Source organism: Camelus ferus, chromosome 15 (assembly GCF_009834535.1).
Source record: "Camelus ferus isolate YT-003-E chromosome 15, BCGSAC_Cfer_1.0, whole genome shotgun sequence".
NCBI classification, from domain to species: domain Eukaryota; kingdom Metazoa; phylum Chordata; class Mammalia; order Artiodactyla; family Camelidae; genus Camelus; species Camelus ferus.
Genome location: NC_045710.1, coordinates 45578346 through 45604533, shown reverse-complemented (window position 1 = coordinate 45604533; position 26188 = coordinate 45578346). Strand labels below are relative to the sequence as shown.

General features: G+C 32.9%; 1 protein-coding gene across 4 annotated transcripts in view; it reads right to left on the bottom strand.

The window, feature by feature from the left end:
• Positions 1-26188, bottom strand: part of EHBP1 (EH domain binding protein 1) — a 151473-nt gene that overhangs the window by 3800 nt on the left and 121485 nt on the right. For all 4 annotated transcript variants that reach the window (XM_032497640.1, XM_032497639.1, XM_032497642.1 and 1 more), the window contains 2 exons: positions 4536-4635; positions 3322-3395 (listed from right to left, as the gene is read on the bottom strand). In XM_032497640.1, coding sequence (XP_032353531.1) covers positions 3322-3395; positions 4536-4635 — 174 coding nt within the window. The remainder of the gene's footprint in view (positions 1-3321; positions 3396-4535; positions 4636-26188) is intronic.

The window sequence follows — 26188 nt, the reverse complement described above, 5'->3', positions numbered from 1 at the left end:
TTTAAGAAAGGATTACTCACCTATAACAGCTAGCTAGATGCACTGACTTTGGCTTGTACAGACTACAATGTGGGTTCTGATTAATTTAAAGATTCCAGTGTACTTTTGCTACAAAAGCCATATCCTCTCACAACAAATAGGATTAAGTTTTGATGCTGCATTTGAGCCAAAGTGTTGAAATAAAGAGATTCTGTTTATGTCCATCTGTGCTGAGCTGTTTTGTTAATTTCAAAAAACCCCACAACTCTTTTTTATATATAGGGCCAATTATTCATTCCCTGATTCAGTTTATTTGCTGAAGTTGATAATTACCTTGGAAAAAAGGCAAAAGAAATACCTATAAACACTTTAATAGAAAGGACCTTAAGTTCTTGTAGTAAACCTTCAACCTTGCCACTATAAATAAGACTGGCACTTTGATGAAAATTAACACTAGTTTTGTAAAGAGCACATTGGGGGATTGCAGTCAAGTCTTATCTTTAGTTCCAGTCAACTAGCAATCCTGAAAGAGTTTGCATCATCATCAGAGCAGGCCATTTGATAGGATTCTACCGCTGTACCTAATCAATCTATGGAAGACTGTGCCTGTGCTGTGTAACAAAGCTAAAATAGATTTACAAATGGGGTTTTAGGGGATAAGCTCCTCCACAGGATTACATATTGATTTTAAATATAAAAAGCTTATCATATAAACCATAACTACAAAAATAGTGAACCTATGCATAAATCCCTTTAGAAGAGCACCCACTTCAAACTCTAAGCCAAGAATAAATCAAGATGTACAAAATCCTAGAGAAGATCCATTTCTTGTGCAGAAAATGAACACACCATTTTCCAAAAGCCCACCCCAATGTGTGCAGAAATGAATTTATCTTTCCTGAGGGGGCACTAAATAATCTGGAACAAAAAAACTACAGAAAAAGTATCTAAAAGATGTTTGTTAGCTCAAGGGATCCTACAACTTAGCCCAGTAGAGTGAAACTCCTGCAATGAAAACACCTCAGGGAAAAAAAGGTAAAAAAAACAGGCCAAAGTGACTGTGGATTCTCAGAAGAATAGATATATTGAATTTTTTTTTTCTCTCAAACCAAGCTGTTAATACTTCTTTCAATGTGCTATTAATATTCTGTGTTTTTCTCCTGCTGAATGGTTTCAGTAGAAGATTTATTTGAAAAGATTTTAGTTTATTATGAGAACTATCTTATGGCTACTAAGTAGAAGAGATGGGAAAGAAGGAATGAACTTTAAAACAAAGGAAAACAAAACAAAACCAATTAGTGTTGCCTGTTCATGTGTTTTTCTGTGGTGCTTTCACAACCCGTAAGATTTCTGAACGGCATGTGTGTCCATTCTAAGGGCTGGCTCAGAGGACACTCTTCAAAGCACTGATGATCACAATGATCAGTACCTCTCCAGGACTGCCCAGGCTGGTGGGAGAGGCCTCTCCCTGAGAGAGTGTCTTTATTTGTAATCAACAGGCTGCTACTTTCCTCAAGTTTCTTTTTTCCCCTCAACCAGCAATGGAATCAGGCCTAGAGATTTAAGGCACAATCACATCTAGGACAATAATATTAGTTAAAAAATAAAACAGAACAAAACCTTAAAAAAAGTAACAATTGTATTAAAGGTGTTTGAAAAGAAAAACATTATTTTTTCCCTCTTCTTCAAAAATATTACTTCCCGCTCTTCCATATGTACAAGAGGAGCAGGCAGATAAAATGTTAGATTATTTAAGACTGTAGGTCTGCTATATAGGGATGGGACTGCCAATGAGACTGGGATGTTTTATACAATGACAGGCCCTCCTTTAAAGGCTGGTTTTGGGATAGAAGTAATATCTGCCTTAAAAGTCAATTGTATCAAGTTGTATTTTAGGGATGATTTAACTTACTATACATGAAATTCTAATACTCTGTATTGAGCATAATGTATAATGAATCTATAAAGAATACACTGTATGAGCTATACATTATACATACCATATACACATACATTTTATATTATACATACATATATATACCATATAAGTAATATTTTCTATACCTACTTTTCAACTATTTAGCTTTCTAATCTCTTTTAAAGACTATACCCAGGACTACAAAATTTATATCAAGAGGAAAAAAACATTTAGCATACTTGTGCATTTCATTTCAATCAATGGCAAGTTTCACAGAACTCCTTTAATAATTTTGACAAATTTTATAGTCATTATCAATGGTATAATTTGATAGCCACTTGAAGGAAATTAGCTATCTGAAGCCTTTTAAATAAAGTAAATCCAATTTCTAAACTAGCATATACAAATATTGTCAGTTATATTTGTCAAATGAGATTAGGGATATAATATAAAAATAAAATTTCTATAAATCTATAAGGTATTATAAAAATAGCATGTAATTTATTTAATAACAATATTAATTAAAATACTTAAAAATACATGGTTTCATTTGGCTTTTCCTTACAAACTTAAACTTCCAGTTTCTGAACTAATTAGAATTGACTTCTTATGGATCAGGTACCTTATCAGGTGAAGAAGGAAATTACCATGGACAGTCAATGGGTTAGGAGGTCAATACAGAATAGGAAAATCAATTTGCATTGATTAGACAAAAGGTCCATTTTACAGAGCCCACAGGATTAGCTTTTACGCATACATCTTTGAACTATAAGATTTTCAACGAAGAGGTATAAGGAGAATAGCACTCTAAAACACCTAAAAATGTTTTAAATATAATCATATATAGTGAACGCTGCAGTTAAGCTTGCTGATGTTCATTGATATTATGAACCATGCTTAGGATTACTATATACATAATTAATTTAACAGCTTTATGTAATGTGTGAAAGTAGTTCATTTATCTCTTATGTCTGAATCTTTGAATCTTCACTTAATAGGAGTTTGAATCTTAAGAACAACAGTAGACTGGACAGTGACATATTTCAGTGTTGACATCAATTAAATATAAAGGCAACATTTGGAGTCTGAACGTGAAAAATAAAAATGATAAAGCTTTCTCAAACCTCCACAGCGGAAACAAGTTTAAATTGCATAGTCAAATGTAGTTAAATCATTTAACTACTTACATTTTTCATTTTATGGACATTTGAGTTTACTGACAAAAGTTAAGGCAAGCATAATCCTATGAATTAGGGTCCTTAGGTTTTACAAGACAATTGTTTTCTGACTCTAAAGCATTTATTTGCAATTCCTGTAGGTCCCTAGTCAAACCACACCTAGTGAGACCAGAAGTGTATTACACTCTTTAAATCTCTTTGGCAACTGACACCTCACACAGCTCACTCCACCATGGGATTTCTTACCTTCGATGGCTAGCATTGCCCGCAATTCCCGGTTCAGCAGCTCATACCTTCGTTCTAAATCATGTTCTTTTTCCCTAGGCAAGGTGCAAAAGTTCATCAATATGCTAATTACTAAATCATTAAACACTTAAACGAACCTTTAAATTACATTGATTTTAGGACTCATAACTGACTTTTCTCCTTAACTTTAAGCTACTCCAAACAAATGATACACAAACCTAAAAGCGTCCTCAGGTTGAAGATTTACTAGTGCTATTAGTTTTCTCCTTCGATTCTGAATTGCACAAAAGAATATTTTAATCTGTGGATAAGTAGTCTCATTCTTCAGTGCTTCTTGTATTAAGTGCCAGGTATAAGGCTATTTTGTAAAATATTTTCATAGTTCTCAATAAACAGTCTTTTTGTCTAGAACTCCATGCTAAAAGAATACAAGAAATATGAAAGTACTACCAGTGCAAATTTAATACAGAGACAATTAAAAAGCCAAGATCAGTTAAGTTTTGTGTTTCTTCATAATTCTTTCATCAATTTCAGGCATGGCAGAAATGACAAAAATAGAGGTTTTCACTAAAATAAAACATGTAAGCCTGCTTCTTCCCACACTAGGTGGCATAATATAAGAACACTGCTAGTGAGAAAAAGGAACAAGCATTAAGTCTTATACTGAACTAAATGCTAAAGACTAAGAATGCTTATATTTGGTCTAGTTTCCATTTTACTTTTAATTCCTGCAATCATAAAAAGGTCCCTTCTCTGTAAGTCATTAATCTTTTATCCCAAAGTTTAAGGTAACATCATCTGTAGAATACAAAGGTACTTATTTTTGTCCTTACTAAGAGTTACTTTAATTTTTAACTGAAAATATGATGTTAAATAAACTTCAATTTTACTTCTTTGCCCTCAACTCTTAATATAAACCAAACCTCCTTGTTGTATACAAGTGTTTTATTTTCTAAACACAAAAATTGTTTATATTACTTGGCTTTCTGTATAGTAAACACTTTTTTCAGTATATATTTTAAAATTCTTATTGTTCAGATGAAAATTGGTTCTATACTATTTATGATTTTATTTTTATATAAAGTACACTATAATCTCTACCGAAAGAAAAACAAATCAAGCCTAATAAGTATGAAACCTCACAAAAGACAATGATGAAAAGCCTAAAATTCATCAGTGTTGTAGGAAAAACAAGCATACTCATGAGTACTTACAGGAGAGAGAGCTGGTTCATTCTCCGTATTAACGCATTTTTCTTATTAACTAACATAAACCATTCCTGCATCATAGCTTCTTCTTCTTCTGTGTTCCTTCCTATAATTTAGGAAGAGTTAAAAAAAAAAAAGTGTTTCAACTTTTAAATCCTCCCCAGAGGCTGACTTGTTAATATGTTTCAATGAAGAACTTGTGGTGCTGACAGACATATGGTCATGATAAAAATAAATAAATAAAATTAAAAACCACATTAAAAATCATTATGAGAATTATAAGACTAGCAGGAAGATCAGAGAAGTTCAGAGATTCTGTGAACACTTCCACTTGTAACAACTTGTTTTTTTCCTTCCAAAAGTAAACTAAAGATATATGTGCATATGCCATTCCAGAAATCATCATCCATAGCAGGGTAAACATCTGTATTTATTTTAAATACATTGTAAATGACCAGGCTACAAAAATAGTTATAGCTTATCTGTGAAAAAAACCCACTATAATGAACAAAATAATCTTCAGTAAATCAGGAAACATTTGAGCAAAGAGATGATTTAAAATCTTAGATTATAAGAATTATGAAATAATAAAGATTATAAAATTATAAGATTATAAAATTATTTACTGATTGTACATTTAACATTCACTTTCCCTAATATCTATTCCATCACCTATACCACCCCTCCCCTCAAAGGCCAGTCTATCAAGAATTATAATTATGGTGTATATTTGGTATTGTTCATGTAGAAATAGGCCACAATCATACTCAACAAAAATATTAATTCCCCACCTTCTTCCTTCTTTTCCCTTCAAATTGCATCTAGTCCAAATTACAATTCTTTGAATTTCTTTTTTTCTGAATTTCACCCATGATTGGCTTCTTGCTTTGCTAGGCTATTATTTAATACTTCAGTCCAATTTCTAGATAGATTCATAGGGCTAACAAATATCTAATAAAAAATGAAATGTCCCAGCTAAGACTAAATATCCTAGCCAGTTTCCTAAGTTTTAGTTTCTATATAAGATATTTTCTTTTAACTTTCAAATACACTACCAGTCCATTTACGAAATTCAAACAACACAGAGGCATAACTGAGTAAAAAGTCAAGTCCTCTTTCACCAGCCCTACCCTCTCCAATTCCCCTGTCTACCTCCCTTCTCCAGAAGTACTATTACAGTTCAGCATATCTTCTCCAGACCACATAGGTAGCTATGTCTATCACACACACATATATATATCCCATCTAGACACATACAGGTTTCTTTTCTTTAACATAAGGGCCCTGAGATTTGTTGCTGTCATGCTGTTTGAAAATCTACCTCATTCTTTTTAATACTTCAATAAATTATGGATGTATCATAATTTATTTAACTATTTCCACATTAACAGAAATTTGAAAAAATTTTTAGAATAAAAATTGAACATAAGAAGCTGTTCTGTGTGCAAAAGATTAAACATGTACTTCAGAGCATCACTGTAAAACAGATATCTGTTGTTCATTATTAGGGAAAATAGAGGATATGTGCCTTCATAAATTCTATTAGAACTATGGTATGACGCCGACCTAGGATAGATCCTTTCAGAGTATGAACAAAAGTCTTTATTGTTTTACAGTATTTTTAATCTCTCTTTTAGGGGAGCTGGTTTTGCATTCACTTTGGACCATGTGATGTCTTGACACTGGTCATGTGATACAGGCTGCGATAGGCACAAATCCCTGGGTAGCAACAAAAGAAGAAAGAGTAAAAAGAAAAAGCTGAGAAAAAGCTTGCAGTTTGGAAAAAGGCCAATTGTACCCTGGTGAAGGCCTTTTTGATCAGTGAAATGACACATGTGTGCAATATTAATAGGTGCAGTTTTTATGATATTTTGTTTTCTGATTAAAGACTTAATTCTTGTGTTCATAACCTAAGTGATTTCTAAAAATATACCCATATTAAAACTTTGTTTTGAGTTTAACCTAACCGGTAATTGAAGCTTTCAGGCAATAATACTAGAAGCAACTAGCCTACTCTTAAATTAGCATCATTTTCTTCAATGGAAGACTGCTTCCTTGAGAATAACAATATTGATGTGGTACTGTGTTATTTTCAGTTTAACTCATGTCTATGATTTCTAGATAAAAATAAAAGATCCACCTCCCCTAATTGTTACAAAATGACAAGAGTCTCATGTTTCAAAAGGGAATAGCCTAACAATAAGAAATATTTAAAGACATATTACTCACTGCTATATAGATTATATAAATTAACTGAAAAAAACATATCTGAAGTTAAACCAATTCTGCATCACTAACTCCCTATCTGAGATAGTACACAAAGATGGAAATCTATACTTAGCCTAGTAATAAAAAAATTAAATTTTCTTCTAATACATCATTACACTATTGTTTTTAGGGATTTAAAAATTTTTAAATTTAAAAAGCTTTTAAAAGCCAGTAAGTTGAACCATTACAAATTAATCCTGACTTTAATAACTGGTTAAAGACCCCTTTAGCTTTATAAGTAACAAAAAATATTAAAGCCTGTGATCACAGTGAGCTTTTCTCATTTCTCCTCTAACCATTTGTTATTTAATCCAATACTAGTAATCCAATTTGTCCATCAGACTTTTAAAGGGCAGAATGCAACTTCCTCAGCTTAGACACTTTTCAAAGTACAATATATTTTTCAAATGAATGCTGGATGTTTCATTTTTCCCAACTGTTCCTAGCTCTAATGCATGAGGAAAAAAAGAACAAGATGAACATTGTTCATACTGATTAAGTAAGAGCTCATTAAAGAGCTGTCAGTGCGGTACTTTGAATATGCATGAAGCATATAATCAGATCTAGTACCGTCACTAGAGGAGAATACGGTAAGTACAAAGGATTGATTTAATTACTTAGAGTGGGCTGTGGTGGTAAAGCAGTCTTGTTAGTGCAAAAAGAAAAAGAGGTTGTATTCTGGCACTGTTAGAAAAAAGGCAGTTTTAGCTTGTGCCACAATACATAACCTCAGAATAAAGCACTTTACACTGTAGCTTAAAATGAAGACTGTCATTATTTTATAAAATGGTCATAAATCATTTTATCTTGTTTAACCTCACCTAGTTAACTATCTCTCAGTTATCTTTAATTTATAATCACAAATACTTTTTTTGGTCATTTTAGAGTCAAAACGTATTTCAGTTCATGGAACTGAAAAATTTAAGACCTATACCACTGAAGACCATTTTGAAATTAAAAAGTGACAAAATACTATAGTTCAGTGTAGAGTAACTAAAATGTGAAAGCACAACTGGGTTGTTATATTTTGAAACAGAGTGTCTCATATATTTATTTTAAGTATATTACCAATAAAATCATCACCTTAACATTTTAAAGAATTGACTAACTAATATAATCTCTGATAGTGTTTCTTTCTACTTTGTTTCCTTAATGAATTGTTTTTTATTTTTCCTCCTAGAATGTAACATCTTTTCTGACATCACAATCTCTTACTGTCAATTTTTTCTTTTAATCAATTATTATAGCTGGAGTATAATTTGTAAAAGTTACTAAATAATGAAGAGTATTGATAACGGCAGGAAAAGTAATATATAAATATGACTTCAAATCATTCTTCCTATCACATATGTTAACAAAAAACCACTTAATGCAAAGCAACATAACCCAGAACTACACGTAGTATAAATACTTAATAAATGTTGACTGAATACAGCAACAACTGCTTTTATATTCCATCTCCTTCCTCCCCAAAATGACTTAAAGTTAAGATTTAATTTCATTTAAGAATTCATTCATTCACCCAGAAATTTGTATGTAGAGTTCATTTGTTTTTTGAGAAACAACATTTTCAATGTAAATTTTAAAATGAACAAAAGAAAAGCGATGTTAAAAAATTATGAATAATATTTTTAAAAACCATCTACTAACTAGTCTTTCCTAATCTTTCACCATAAACTTACTGTCTATAGAAAGATATATTTTCAGATAGGAAATTCTTTTATAAAAACAAAATAAGGAATAATACAATTTTAGCTGAACAGAAGATGAATTCAATGGGAAACAAAAAAAACATAAAGGTACTGTTGAACATATAAACAAATTCAAGATTTTCTACCATGAAAACATTAAAGAATGCTGAAATCTTACCATAGTCCCATAGTGGAGATGACTGACTAATGATCACACATGCTCCTTAAAGGACACAACACGGCAAAGCCAAACCAAACATAACAACACAAAAATTGCCATTACAAACTGTCCTGATGGTATGATAACATGAACACTGATGACCTCCAAAAGACTTAATATATTACAACAGAGATACACAAGGAGATAGCCAACTAACTGGTAATGGAGAAACACATTTTAATAAGAAAGGAGGTGAAATCTGGCACATTTACTTAATGGATGAGAATGAATAATTTACTGAAGTTATATAGGGTCATGGACAAATGAACTCCAAAGCCAACCTTACTGCAGGACTCCAGTGCCCCAGTTTTAGAAAATATTTTAAACTTAGGAAATAGAGCTTTATTATGAAAACAAATTTTACTATATAAGCAAAGAGCTGATAAACGTTTCTATTCTAAGAATATTCTCAAACAGCAATCAACATAAATGAAGAATCTCATAATCCTTATTGATGTTTTCAGCAGCAACTGTCTTAAAACTATTTGCTCAGCATGATGTACTTGTTATAGTATTAAAGAGTATACACTTTGGGGAAAATCCTGCCTCCTTTTGTTGAAGTAAAATAAAAACTAACACACACTCTCAAAATAAACACACCTTTTATTTACCCATTTGGTAAAACAGAAGAGATTCAGGACATCTCTCTACAGATAACTTTTGACAGACTTCTCTGCATGTACTTCTCACAGGAGGAGGTATAGAAAACCTGACCAAAGCCTTTCCTCCATAGACTTATATTTAAGAAGAAGCTATTTCTAAAGGTTGGAAATTAACAGCATTCTTGTGCCAACTCCTTAGCAGAGTTTGAACAGCCTTTTTTATGCCAAAGTTCGGTGCTTGATTTCCCAAAAGGTAAATTAAGCACAAACTTAAGATAGCAAAAATCAAAAATAAATTTAAAAGCATAAAAGTAATCATCATGGGAAAATTCAAAACTGATGAAATCCTTTATTTTTACTTACGGTTAGTATTTTTAAAAAATTACATATGGGATGGCGTTGCTCCCCTAACTTTTCAGTGCTAACAGCCCTTATAGGTATTAATATAACCCACATTTCAGGTAATGCATGACTATCTTGACCATCTACAAATAGGCACCTGGCTAAAGTCAAAACACTCAGAACAGAACTATGAAACTATGTATTTTTTTCAAGGTGCATTTAACATATTTTGTAAAATGGGATAAAATAGAGTGAGTCACTTTTATATGCACCACTCAACCGAACAGACTACTGTCTACTTGGAGAATCATTGGGCCTCCTCCAAGAAGGGGAAAACATGAATTGTGAGCCATGTTTACAGACGGAGAGCTTCCCCTGCCAGTTCTCCCCTCTCCTGAAGCCCCCCTTTGTCTGGCCCGCACCTGGCAGACTCCTCTTTACCTCTCCCTCTCCTAGAGCCTTCTTGCAGTCATACCGTGGAAATGACTTAAAGGATGACTCGAGAAGTGACAGAGACATTCATGTTAAATATAAGCATGAAGACTTGAATAAAATTATTTCTGGAAAAGTGAGAGTAGAGAGAAGCAATATTTCTAGATTAATGTATTTTAAGATGTGCTTTTAAATATGTACATATGTATAGATGTATATTATGAGATATTACTAAACTTTTATACATTCAAGTAGGTCAAAATGTCTGGGGGAGATCTTCTCATTGGGAGAACAGAGGTTTATCCTTTTTTAGGTCTTTTAGGCACATAGCTTTTTATGGGGTGGTCTGGGAACTGAATCCATAATTTAAAGTATTTTATGTAAAAGCACCTGACTCACAAATGAATTTCAGAATAAACACCTTTTACTGAGGCTAGCTTTTGAATGTTTACTTACATTAATTCTGAGAAACTCCTGTGGATAAGACTATAAATTTTGGTAGGGTCAAGCATAATGTGTAATTGTGTACCATCTAGAGTTTCTGTGGCTGGTTATATCTGTTATTTTTGAATATGATGCAAATAAGATGAACACTAAATCTTCACCCAAAAATGGCTTTCTTCCAATCTGGTTAAAAAAATTGACAGAGTCCCTTGATCTTAGACTAACTTTTCTAAATCTCAGTTTCTCCTCCTCTATAAGGATAATCATATTATTTGCCTTATATGTTTGTTAGAGGATTTAAATGAGAAAATCCATGTAAGGTCCTTAGCACAATGCGTAAGACTAAAAATGCTACCTATGGTTGCGATAATGAAGAGGGTGATAATGGCATGTGCAACACTGAGCCAGGAACAGGAGACAGAAAGATGATCAAGATGTGGGCCCTGCCCTCAAAAGGGCTTACAGTCTAGTATGAAGACACACATTATCAGGACTAGCTGGAGTGAGGATAAATTTCTAAACAACTCCTTGGATACAAATTATACTTTAAATCTTTGTTAGTCATAACAATATCTAGAGTTAGTATAATTAGTATGCCATTGGTCATAAGTGGAATAGGTGAAAAATGTAAATGAATTAGTACAAACTCATGTTTGCAGCTGGAAAAACAAAGTGAATGCCCTACTGAGTCATCAGTGTCACTGTTGCAGTGAAAAGTCAACCATAACCACAGTGACACAATAATGTGGCTGTGCTCTTATAGGTAATGACAGTCTAGTTATTTGTAGTGGGTTTTAGAGATTTAAGAACAAATTAGATCATAAAATATTACTTAATACCAAAAAATGAAAAAGGTAAATTTTAAGATTGAAAAATATAGACTAATAGAACATATCTTAAAAAGTTTACTAGTCATCAAAAAAAAGTAAAAAAGAAAGAAAATGACAATTTGAAGTAACAAACTGATGTAATTTTAAGAAAAAAAAAAAAGCCCGCAAAAAGAAAAACCAAATATTTATAATGCAAAAAGCTTCACTGATAAAGTTCTCATAATTTTTACAGAAAGAGATTTTGATGTTAAAAGCAGGACATCTTTAAAATCAGCTTATGAAATTGGCAATATAGATAAAATAACTGATTCACTAAATGCCCAATGAGAATGAGATTCAATTCTACTGAGAGTGTGGAAAATTAAATATATATGATTTTTAAAATACAGACAGAAAAACCAGGTAGATATGCTCCAAATGTCCTCCATATAAAGAGCTTCTCTAAAGGTTTATTATGCAGCCAGTCAGCTACTCTTTTAGGTAACTCTCTCCTGTGCTGCTTAAAATCTTTCTATGTTCTTAAAAAAATCATACCAGGGTATTCCCAGAGCTGCCAGTTTCCAACAACAGATGAGCTCAACCCCCAACTCCCAATGTGCTATATGCACAGTAACTTCCTCTTCCACTCTATACTTTGTTAGATCATGCTTGGGTTCAGATAACCAGATGACACTGGGATATATCCTTCCTTCTGTGTCTTCTTAAAAATCTTTATCCAGTGAGGGTGAGCTGAAATGAATTATGCCTATCCCCTCCCAACCTGCAGCCACATTCATTCTCAAAACAGAGAAGCCTAATGAAAGCAGGACACTGCAGAGCCATCTCCAGCAGCTTTCCAACCTGCACACGGCTTCAACAATTACAACATACTTTCAATCAAATGTAATGAATGCTGTTTTCCAAGACCAGGCCAGGTGACTAGTGTGATCTTCAGTGCTGCACTACTTCATCCAGTGCCCCACAACCTTCCCAGTGGAGCCATTCTCTTCACCAGGACACACAAGAGACATTCATGATAGACTCGTGTCCACAGTGCTGCTTCCCAAAGCCTTGGAAAGAACAGTGTCTCAAAGATGCTTTGTCATACATCTCCCTCACCAGATTACTGACAATCAATAACTTTCTCACAGGCTGGGAATAATAATGATAATGATGATTATCATAAGAGCATCAAATATTTAATGAGGTCATTTAATGAGGTCACATCATTTGCCTAGTGTAATTGAGCTAGTCAGTGGTGGAACTAACCACTACTGCCTCAAATCCAGGCACTCTGTCTTGTGAACCACAAGTCTTAGCCACCCTACTCGACACTCAGAGGTAACCAGTCTTACCAGAACAGGCCCTTTATTTAGAGTGGTTCTGATAAGCAAAACAGAAAAACAACAACAAAAACACCCAACCCCAAACCAAAAGCAAACCTTTAAACCTCTGATAAACGAGTTCATCCATTAGTAGAGGGAATTTTGTTTACTCTTCCCATGTAGGTCACTGGGACTTAACAGTGATCTCAGAGCAGTACTTCAAGGGGTGTCAAGGAGACTCAGCCTTTCTTCCTATGTAGATACAACCATATGATACTAGAATTATAGGATGGTGTATGATGTCTTCAAGGAAAAGGGGATTCAAGGGATAGACCTCTCTACATGTTAGGCAACTACAAGCTACTCTGACTCCATCTGAGCATTTGCAACATCCTTCAATGAAAATGGCCAAACAAGAATATTCTGTCTAACACTGAATTAGCAGGGTGCATTCAAGTTCAAGCTCTGCTCTTTCAAGAGCTATGGGAATTTGGGTAAATTACTTAAAGCTCCCTATGCCTCAATTTCCTCATTTGTAAAACATAGACAGTAGTACTACTTCATAGGGTTTTGTGAAGATTAAGTGAGTTAATATATAGAAAGCACTTAGAATAGTGACTGGACTATACCAAATGCTATGTAGCTAATATAATGGTGGTTGCTATTGTTCTATCCTGTTTCTTTGTCTCTGTCTCTACACTCACACCCACACTGACACAGACAATACCCAGTGTACACGAAGAGTAGGGATCTACTTTCTTTATTCAAGCTTTCAGATCCTCCCTGACTGATTCCTAAGATTATTAATGGAGCAAGGTGTGGTGATTCCTCCCTGCAGAGTCTCACAGTTTTTTCTGACTGCCTGTGCAAGCACCAGAAAGGGCTACTCACAGAAGTAAACACATTGGGCAACTTTGTACAAGTCTTAAAATGTTAGTTCCATTGAGCATGACATTTCTAATGTCTTTACATATCTATCTTACTGGACCAATCAACCAAAATGTGTCCGACCATCATTTCATATTTTTCATTTCCCTAGGTATGGAAGCCTAGCAACTACCTATTACTCATTTTTCTTTTCTTAAAAGAGCTACTCAAATGCAAACCCTCCAGGAAAAATTCTCCCTCCCAAAGTTACACATGTTCTGTTAAGTCTATTCCAAAGGTTTTCTTGCTAATAGCAGTTCCTTCAGTCAGAAATTCAGAGAAAATAACGTGTGACTCAGAATCTTGAGAATTCCCAAAGATAGTTATTTTCAGCTTTCTCTTCAACTTAATCTCCAGGATAAGTTTAATTTGCCCTTTATCATAATATAATTTTTTAGATACCCTTTAGACTGAACAACATCATGCTTCTTTCATGGTGCCTCTCAGATTCTGGCGTAAGTCTTATGAGCCAATCTCCCCAGAAGTTAGCTATATGTCCTTGTGTTGTATTGTATGTCCTCTCCCTTTTCTTCAAAGCTACAGGTCACTTAAAAATGGTCAAAGTAATCCCATCTAGAACACAACCTACATTCCAACCCAAAGTCATGGTCAACTCCAAATCTATTAAGTTCTCACAATTTTCCTGTGAATATTATACATTTCAGAATTAAGCAAAATTGCTACTTAGTCTACACTAAAAATTTTGTAATGTTCAGTATAATTTTATTTAACCTACTTAGATTCAAAATAAGCACTTGAGTCAAAACAAATGGTATTAAAAGTTTTAAGTTCTGGTTCCCACTAATTTCACTCTCGTGAGAAGTTAAAATATGTATGACTATTTTAATAATTTATTTATGAGGTAAGTTATTCATACTTCCTAACACAAAACTATTTCTATTTTTCAGATCACTGAAATTCATAAAAACTCAGTTTTAATTAAAAAAATTATATCAGCCTAAGTATTGTCTTTGATTTGCATTTTTAGCTTTCCTTTAAGAACTAGATCCTTTGAAAGCACAACAGACATAGCTATGACCAAGTCTATCAAATTCCAGCTCAGAAGTGTCTAATGGAGAATAATATGCTGGTGGAAAGAAACGTTGGTACTTTACACAATTTCTAGCTTTGGCCACCAAGTGGTGCTATTAATTCAGAGTGAATTGGCACTGGGGGAATGGGGTTGGGTGGCTTTGGGTGGGTAAAGTACATAACCAGTTAGTAAATGCAGAAGACACTCACAAGTTGGATGTTCATTACTCTGTGTACTGTCAATTCACATATCATCTTCCACTCAGTGTCACCAGTACAAAAAGGAGAAAATTAATTCATACACACTTATTTTGAAGGTAAAATCCATTACACTCTGTTAAGAAAATAACTGTTTATATATACATATTTGTACCAAAGTTTAGCCTTTCAGGCTATGCAGCTGTAAAAATAATCACACAATTCTGATTAACATGCCTCTCTCTACAACGTTCATCTAAATCCCTCCATTAAAACAAAACAAAACAGAAAAAAACTTTATAGGAAAAGCTATTCAGCAATAAACATTACAAATTAATCAGTAACATTAAGCATTTGAAAATATCTAATTTAATTTAAAAAGTAGGTATCAGCTCGGGGGAGGATATAGCTCAGTGGTAGAATGCATGTCTAGCATGCAGGAGGTCCTGGGTTCAATCCCCAGTACCTCCACAAAAATAAGTAAATAAATAAACCTAATTACCTCTTCCCCTCCAAACCAAAACAAAACAAAAAGTAGATATCAACTCAGTGGTTTTTCCTTAATTTATACTGTAAACTTTTCCTTAGGGAATAGCTCCTTTGAGTGGGTGAATGCCTTTCCCATTTCAGCTTAGAAGTGACATGTGGGAACAGGGAACAGATGTAATGATTATGTATGTTTAGCTATCTTACGTGATGCACCTAGAAGCCTATGAAAAATGTTAAAAGCACAACCTGAAGCTAAAAAAAAAGACATAATAATTTATAATCTACTAGAAGAAGAACTGGAAATGTTTCTACAATGGAATAAACAATGATTTGAAAGCAGAACTTTGTAAGGCTGTACAACAATAAAAGGAAGGTTCATAGCTATTCAGTTAGAGAGTTCTATCCCAAAGATGAAGGGACCTAGTAAGGGCCAGGATGTATCTAGTTGTCTCTGTACATTAACATCTGTATTTTTAAAGAAAAATGTTTCCATTCGGAAAAACTGGGAGAAAGGTGTTGGAGCAGAGCTTGTATCCTTCTGTAAACTACCTTAATTTTGACTCTGGACTGGGGAGACAATTCACATATGCTTAGCTATCTCTGATGTCATTCTTTGTCAAATCAAATTATGAAATCTTGGTTAAGCTTCTTAGGATAGCATCAGGATGAAACAGAAGAGGAGAAAATGCATTTGCAAACTTGGTTCTTACATGGATGTCCTAAAATAAATTTCTCAAATACAATGCTTGTTTATTTCTGTATGTGCCTCACAAAACTCATATAAATTAGTACATCAATACAATGAAACTTAGATTGGGGGACTAGCAAAGTTCCTAAGACTTTCTCCTAGTTATTTATTTAGCTGTGAAAATGTTCACAGAAACATTTATCAGTTACTTTTTATAGATAAGATAAAGGTTAAAAACAAAAAATAAAAACCTCAACAACTTCCCAGTCTTATGCCAAATTGCCAAGCCAGTTCTTTACAAACCAGTTCTTTAGGCATTTCTTGGGAGAAAGAGCGTGCGTACGTGTGTGCGTGTGTTCGTGTGTTCTGAGGAAAGAGAACAGTTATAACAGAATAAGGGATGAGCATATTACTTAGAAGCAAAGGAAAATTTTAAAGGTAGAAACAATAATAAATAATGAAACTATTACTACGAATGACGGCAGCAGCTACTTTCATACTGAGTGCTAACCCTCTGCCTGGCTCTGTGCAAAGTACTCATATAAAGTTTATATCTGTTTCAATATATTTTAGACTCTCAATAACCTTTTTGAAATAGGTTTCATCAGCCTTTATTTATTTATTTTTTAATTAACAGCTGAGGAAATAGGGGCTCAGAGAGGTTAAGTAACTTGAAGATCACCCAGATTCTAGCTGGCATCTTGCTGATTTTTAAGTCTTACAATCTCTATGTTGTGTTACTTCCCTTAGCACTTGTGATGCTGTGAGTTTAGCAATATATTATTCCATCATTTCTCAAAATGTGGTTTGTGAATCACCTGTATTAGAATTGCCTGGAATATTGGCCCCACTACAGATCCACTGAATCAGAATCCTCTAAGCAGGGCCTGGGGAATCTACATTTTAAACAAACCCTATAGGTGTTTTTTAATGCAGATAAAAGTTTGAGAACCACTGTCTAAGCCCTTTCACAAGTAAGTCGCTGAGTTTTGTTTTTTTTTTTAAAGAAAGGGTGATATTCCATGTATAAGATGTTATTTTAGCATTGGCATGACATTACACAAATTTAATTTCACATTCAGAAGAAAAACATGTTACTGCCAAATCAGTTCAAATGCCTAAATTTTATTTCATAGATAGTTGCTGAGAAAAACACATTTTCCTGGAATTTCTACTTTTTTAAGTGTCAAAAAATTTTATTGCACTCTAGAATAAGGATGTACCTCACTTTAGGCAATAGACATGTTCCAAATTAAAAATTATGTTGATGTGATAATTCTTTAGGTTCAAAAATTATATTTTATATTTCCAATTCAAAATTTCTAGTAGTGGAAAATACTTCCTAAATATCACTGATAGAAATTATACATATTTGTTCCTCTGGATAAATGAACAAACATGAGTCAGCAGATGAAAAAGTCACCTTCAGACAGTATATAGTAAAAAGCTGGGACATATAGTGCGTGCCAAGGAGAGAAGAAACAAATGTTAGAAATGAGAGCCTTAGGGAGTTCTCCACATTATGAATCAGAGATTCCTTTCTAGAAATCCTGTGATCCAATATCTACTGCATAAACTAGAATGACTCAACAACAGTTGCATCCTACTGCTTTTAAGTATAACTTACATACTTTCCTTCTTTAAATAATCCAAATAATGAAATGCAGTTAGGAACAGTTATTAGAGATGTTTAAATTAGCTGAACAAATTGTGAGAGTGAAGAAATTTGGAAAGAATGACAATAGTTTTAATTTTTCTCAGAACTACAGAGGGAAGAAACTACAGAAAGGAAAGAATTTAGAAATATTACCAATTTTTAGAATGGAAAGTGTAAAAAAAGTAAAGAGCAAAAGTACTGTAAGCACCTTAAAACATAAGCTCTTCTTTTACAACAAACCTTATTATTTTCTTTATACTGTATTTTATTCATTACTGATAATTTTTAATAAAGGACTATTCCGGTATATGTAAATATAATAAATAAAATGTATAAATGTACAAAGAGAGCAATATTAATTTATCAAGACTATTTCATTCAGTTTTTGATGGTGACAGGTAACATTCCTAACATATTAGTGTTTTTCATCTTTTGGTATTTTTTATTTCAAAGGAGACCTTGACAAATTTAAGTATAAAGAGATCATATAAATAATAGCTGACATTTATTAAACTCTGTATGTGTACCAGGCACTGTGAAAATGCTTGATACAGGTATCTAATTTAATTCTCATAATTCTCTTAGCTGCCATACCATATTAAGTTTGACTCAGTGTGGAAAATTTGAACTAATTATATTCACTAACCAGGGTTAAGTTTTTACACTCGTTGCATAGTGCCTTAGGCATAACAGGGCTCAATAAATATTTGTTGAATGAATGAAAATTACAAGGTATATATTTGCAGCAACATGGATGGACCTGGAGATTGTCATTCTAACCGAAGTAAGCCAGAAAGAGAAAGAAAAATACCATGTGATACCGCTCATATGTGGAATCTAAAAAAAAAAGAAGACACAGATAAGCTTATCTACAGGACAGAGGCAGACTCAGACATGGTAAATTTATGGTTGCTGGGGGTAGGGGATGGATTGGGAGTTCGAGATTTACAGATACAAATTACTACATATAAAATACATAAGCAATGAGTTTCTTCTATATAGCACAGGGAACTATATTCAATGTCTTATAGTAACCTATAATGAAAAATAATATGAAAATGAATATATGTATATATATGTATGACTGAAGCATTGTGCTATACACCAGAAATTGACACACTGTAAGCTGACTATACTTCAATTAAAAAAAATTGTTGTAGGACAGAAAAAAAAATCACAAGGCACAAAAGAATAAATAAATTTCACCCTTTATGGGAGTTAAGGTTAGGTTCTTTTCCCCCAATTTTTATTTTTAAAGCTGTAGCATCCTCGTTCTATTAAGTGGGACTGAGGCTCACAGCTATGAAGCTGGACTAGTTAAGCCGGAATGAATATATAGCACAGCAGAATGGGATCACGGCTATCATTCTCCCAGCCAGGGTCCCAACTCACTGCTGGAAGGGCTGAGCCCATGTTTTCAGATGGAAGTATACTGAGGATTAAGTATGGAAGAAAAGCCTCTCCTGTAATTATGCTAACAGCAATGAAAGACAGATGGGCTTCAGTATGTAATGGACAGAAACACCAGTGAGAAGGTTCACATGGAGACTTTGGAGAGCTGGACCTTGGCTCACTCACTGTTCTCCTACCTGGTTATGACTCTGCTAATCAAGGATGTGACGGAATCAACTGTTCAACATGTTCTTTTATGCTTTTTATTTTCTGAATATTGGATTAGAATGTAACTGTATAAAGTTATATGGCTTCTTGCAATTAGAAAATGGTTTTACATTATTTTGCATTCTTGGAGGTAGGTGAGATAAAGTAACTAAAATCTTGACACAGCTAAAATCACACAGACACACAGAACAGACACCACATTTACCAAAAGTATGTTAGCATTTCACTTCCAAAAAGGAATGGATTCTATCAGCTCTTAAGAGTCTATCAAAGGATGTGGTTCATTGCCTTTGGAAATTGTCTTAAACAATGACACTTTGTAGAAAATTTTCAGATACAAAACGTTAAATTTTTTTTTTTTTTTACTTTTGTCACTAATATTCATTTTAGGGGGGAACAACAGCTAAGTCTATACTATACAATTCTGGAACCGTAGAAATCATTTCATTTATTTTATTGCGCCAAATTCCCTTACTTAATTTGTTTTAATTTATGAAAGTTCCTTTGCAGAGACAATAGTATATATAATCTTGTCTGTCCATTTCAAATGTTGTATCTGTAGACATCAAGTGGAAACTTTCTACTTTAACAAGCTAAAATTTCATTTTCTATTTCATTGTGGTATATCATATAGTATTTAGAAAAAATTTTCATGAATGAGAAATCGATAGTTTTTAATTATCTTTTTTTAGTTTTGTAACTAAAAATGCCCAAATAGATACCTTACTTGGTTTAATGTATATTTTTAATGATATGGCCTCTTTCTCATTGTAATTTATATAAAAATAGACATTTCTAAAAAAAAAACTTTAAATAGAAATTCTATTAAAAAAGAACCTCTACAAAATGGAACATTTTATTACATAAAATACTATTTCCCATGCACACTTGGAAGAAGCATAGAAATATGCTAAATGATAGAGGAAACAGAATAACCAGCTATAAAAAAAACCTTGTATTTAGAAGACAGTTTCTATATTTTGCCGGCTCTATTAACTAGGATTGTCCAAGTTATTCTGACTACTATAGGGTTCCCCACACCTTCATTTTAATACAAGTGTGAATAAATTACAATATGTTAATTAAGCCATGTGAACAAAATTCAATGTACAGAAATTTTTTTTTTCAGGATAAGAGAAAATTGAGAATATTTAAAGAACAGCATATAGAAATATCAGAAATATATGCATTAAATGTGAGAAACATTGCCAAAAATTTTCTCCATACAAAACCTGAAAAGTGTTACTGTATCAAACTTCCTTTCTGTTCCTGGTTATTTATTAATTGTACAGAATCAGTTTAACTAAGTTCATATGTGTTTACATATAAAAATATACCAAGTTTTCATTTTCCTTTTCTAGATATGGGTATGGAGAGGGATGATGTTGACCACTTCTAATCTCCTAGTAAGTGTACAGTGATTGCTGGATAAAAGAGATTGAGCTAGTGAAAAATATGTCCCTGACAAATATATAATTTAAATCTCATAAAAATATGTTTTTTAATCAAAGAACATATTTTTATAGTATTCACTGAGCCAAACTTAACTTTATGCTGTTACCTATACTCTAAACCACAAAAACTACATAATCTGGCATTTTTGAAATCATAGAATCAAATGGTCTATATAGACCCTGTTTTTAATGTTAATGAACTTACAGACACAAATAGCTAGCATCAAGGCTACAGTGAAAAGCAGAACACTTCAAGCATTTAATACAGCTAAAGGGGCAGATTAGAGATCAATAACAAAATCACCTGGTAAAAAAGGGAAAAGGTGTTCATTAAAAGGCTTTTTGCTTTACATGTGAAACAATACTGAGAAATCTGTATTTTAGCACTTGTGCTCAACAGGCACTCCAAACTATGCAACGATGAGAACAGAAACCCATCCTTTCTAATAATCTTGTGACAAAAGCTAAAAGACATCATCCTATTAACTAGTGATCTCAACTGCTAATGCAGAGTACTTCCTGGTGCCTTTTATGTAGAATGCTGCTATTAAAAAACCACTAAACATTCACTGTGAACAACACAGAATCATTCATCTTTTATCAGCATCTCTTGTTAGAAGAGTATGAGTGGGGCTGAAGGTGTCATTGATATTATGGAGTGGAAATTAATCAGAAATTTTTCTCATATTTTCCTCATCTCACTAATTTACTTTTGTATAAATTTCCTCCTGTTAAAAAGTTCATACCCAACCCCCTGTTGTACTCTTTTAAGTTGAGAATATTCAACGAGTACGTCCACTGAAAAGCACCAGGTCCTAACACAAAAAGCATTCGAAATTCTCATTTAGTTGTCTTTATTTTGCTAGCGCCATGTGGTCCTTGAAGATGTAGAAAACACGGGAAGCCGAGTAAAGATCAGAGCAAGCTCATTAGCATTCTGACAAAATTGGAGTGGTGGAGATGTATAGTTTGCCTAGTTTGTCGTTTTGAAAGCTACCGGTGGTAAGCTTTCTATTTCATTGTGCTTTTGTCTTTTGGGGGGGTTTCAAAGCAGCAGGGTATTTGTTAGCCCTAGGTTTGCACAATGCATTGTGGGAACCTTTCCTGCACATTCAGCCCTATATAGTATCATTCCAGTTTGAGTCAAAAAGTTTTTTTTTTTCCACCATTTATAAGAAAGGACATGTGTGTGAATCTTAGCGCATATCCTCAATGAGTTTATCAAAGCTGTGTCTTTCTCTTTTGCCTGAATCATAAAGTGCACAAAGAGTCAGAATCAGAACCTGAATGACATAATTTTCAATCTTTTAAAAATGTTACCATTCATTTCAGACCACAACATTAAAACATTAATTTATTTTCTCTTCTTTGTCGTAAGCAACTAATAAGCAACATGCAGGACTGATTCAGTTAGTTAAAATTCAAAAGCTTATTACTGCTTACTATAATAGACCTCAGTTCTATTTCTGAAAATAGTATAGAGGGAAAAAATATTTTGTGTTTCAGAATTTATATAAATAAAGAATACCTCATAGAAGACTTAAATAAGTTATTTCCCTAATCATTTGATTTTCTTCATCGTCTTCTTTTTTGTTTTTCTTTTTTTTTCTTTTTAAAACATAAGGCTCACTTTGAAGAGCTAAATGGGCTACATTAATGCTACTATTCAACACGAATGTTTCCAAGTTGCAATGAAATGGATAAAGGTCTTTGGGGACGAATTTATCTGCTAAATCCTTGTGGTTACCCTCCTATCTTGGATGATGACCCAAAAGAATGTCAACAGCTCATTTTCCCAGAGAGCTGGAAGGAGTCCCTATGCAAGCATAATCTGCACATTCTCAAAGAACCATTTCAAACGTTATATTTCACAAGCGGTTTTAAGCGATTTTGCTCTCATCTCTAGTATCCTAAAAGTACTCTGGACAACAGTGCCTCTGATATGAGGGCTAAACAAAGTTTACACATGAATTCTACATATGGCATAGAAACTTTTAGATTTATTTTCAACATACATTTTAGGAACACAGTCATCTTGCTATGATAATATATTTATGGTATTAAGTGAGATAAATATCTAAAGATTAGTAACCACTAATTTTTTTCTACTGTAAAAAAAGGTGCTTTTTAAAGTTATTAGTTGTCATTTTGCTTAAAATCAAACCTTATTTATGAGAAGTGCTTATAGTATTTCTTAATTTGTAGTTATTAAAAGCCCAGGGGAAGCTTAGAGCAGTGATGAATGCAATACAGTATATGAGTAATCCTATAAAAGCAGTTTAACAGTAGGAGAATGGATCATTTCTATCTGAAGCTTCTGACAGAGCAGCATTTGGTTATATTCCACTTTATTTCCTTGGTACAGAAGAAACCACTAGACTAAGTGGTATGTTATCACGGGGGTTGGTTTTTTAATATATTAATTATTCATATTATATTAGAGTATGTAATTAAAATGAAGTGTTCTTTTCTTTATTTCTAATTTAAGCTCCGATTTTCACCCCTTAAGGCTTTTTCTTACGCTTCCTACAATTTAAAAGTTCATTCTTAGACCAAACAAAAATAAGAAATAAATATCTGCTATATATAATTTTGTGGTTATAGTGTGAGCCTATTTATATATTCTTAGGACATGAAACTTGGCTAACTTTATTAAAGTTTAAAATTTTAAGTATATCCCAACATTGAGCTGTTCTACTGCTAGCTTTAAAGCTATTTAAAAAATGGATGTCACTACAGTAATAATGACTGAATTAGTTCTCTACTTTGCGATATGAGTATAGCCACAAAAATTATTTATCTACTTTATTCTCCTACCAAAATTTCTTGAATGAAATCATTTGGACTAGCTATATCAAATTAGAGAGCAGTCAGGAATGTCTAAATCCAGCTTTAAAACAAATATCTTAAAAATTACTTAGTCATATGAAAAATAGGGTATGTCTCTCCTGAAACCATTTTAAAAATATATTTTCTATCTTGAATTTAGACTTCATTAGAAATCATTTCTGACTTGTAATGCCAAGATTGCTGAAATATCACCCTTTTAAACCATGAACAGACATGTAAAAAAGCTAGACTTTTTAAAGTTACCAATTAACAATTTTCTGATTTTTAAAGTACACTACTACATTTAGAACATTTTCAAAATCCAAAAACGAAGTGGAGTTAAAGCACTATGAATAAACAGATTCAGCTGTATAGTTAGATACAGATACACACATGCTAACATAGCTTTCCTTACATGATGACAAATTTGAAGCTTCTTCACAAGTGTTCACATTGTACTTGTGTTTGGGTTCCTACGACTTAAAGGCCAGATGCTTTTCACAAATGACCAACAATTGTAGTTAGAATAAATTAATGATTGATTTTTTTTAAAGCTTTGATGGAATTAAGCATACTTCTTTTCTCAGTGTGCCTATGTGAATGTTTGCCTGTTAAACTTTTTTTTTTTTTTTTTTTTTTTGACAAGTGAGGCCACCCAGCAGAAAACAACTGATGCAAAACCCAGGAGTAATCCCTCTGTTTAGTTCAACACTATGGTTAGCCTTAACACTGCCTCTATTATCCAATGGATTTAGAGAAACTTTCATTTATTTGTTGGCCTCAGTTTTCAATTCTGTTGCCTTCTTTAAAGGAAACCTGGACTTATTCCTATGTAAATACATTTGCATACTGGTACAACGAAATGTTCTAGAGATTTTATTACTTTACTAAGCTTACATAGGGGCTATGTGCATATGTAGCTTGAAAAATAAGTGGGAAGAATCAAAACATAGGTTGATAATCATACGAAGGATTTTAAAACACACTGCAATAAACCTATACTGTCCATGACCCAAGAATTAATTATCTCCACGAATATTTTAACAATATACATCATCTATTTTACAAAACCTGAAGCCACTGGAACCTAAGAAATGTACTGTATTATCACAAAATCAGTGTAATTTGCCACATTGAAATGTGTTACTTTTTTTCCTAAAGGATTCTTTGAAAATATGTATTTTTAATACAGAGAATATTTTACATCCTCTAACATTCAGAGTCTAAGCTACAAAAGGTTCACTCTACATGAGACAACTAAATAGAACATGAGTTTTTAGTTCATTTAGGACATTCAAATTAGGGATTCATTTAGCTGTGTATAAAACACTGTAGTAAATAATCCAATGTAATTTAAAAAATACATTAAAAATCTACGTTTTTTTCTCTAAACATTTAGTTACTAATTAAAAAAAAAATGAATTGTGTAACAAACAGCATGGCTTAGGAGAAGGAAAACATGCTGGAGTGAGGATCAGAAAATAACAGCTCTGTGCCAAGCTCTGTGCCTTCCTGTTTTCATCCATAAAAGTGCTAGACTAGATGATCTCTAAGACTCTTCATATTATCAAACAGTCATGTGCTACTAATTTATACAAAACAAACTGTTATAATAGTGCAAGTTAATATTAAAACTGTGCTCAAATATTGGTTCTTATAGTCTTCCTTACTCCACAAATGTTTTTGAAAGTGAATAGTACAAACTGCACCATATATGTACAGACTGCACAAGACCAACATTCAGTAACAGAATTTCATAATAAAATCTCCACTTACAAAAAGTGGATCATATAAGTCTTAATAAGAAAAACTTAATACTCTTTCTCAGCTGTTTTCCCTAGTTAATGCAATCAGCACTGATACCCAGCAAAACACATCACCCAGAATGATGGCATTAGCAATATCACCTACACAGCACTTCTTCCTTTTTCCTTCTGTAGTTTTTCCTTAACACAATGGCGTTAGTTTCTGGAAATATTCAGCTAAGAAAAGTTTCACATAGACTCAGACATTCAGATGTTCAAATAGGACTTTTTAACTTTATCAAGGAAATAAAATGGAAAAATGATGATGACACTTCACTATCCAGAAGAGAAGCAGAGGTCTCCCCCTCAAAATGCACTTAGGTTTTACTGTATACAGTATTCTCTTGGGAATAAAAAATAAACATGCATTTTAGGGTTCTAGGGAATCATGTAAATTTCTTCTATAAAACTGATTTCCCTGTTGGACTAAGAACATCAATATAAAAACAAATGAACTACCCAAGTGCCCTAATTAACAATTTTGCAAGTGAATACAGACATGAGGCAGCACCGCTGCCATTAAAGTCTATTCCATGGCGTATCTGTTTCTGTTAACATTTCAATAGACCAATTAAATGACCTTTCCCCCTTCAAACTCAATTAAGCTATTTGAACTTCAAATGCTACCTTGCCATGTATTTATATAAAATTTACACAGAGGAAATTAATTTTTTTTACTTTTAATGGGTTTAACAAGTCAATACTATTTTCAAACCAGCTCTCATAGAATTTCATATAATGTAAATATAGTATATTATCTGAATATGCAGTTGGCTAAAAACCAAATCAATCTTTCCAGTCTGATCTTACATATTTTAATTTCTGGT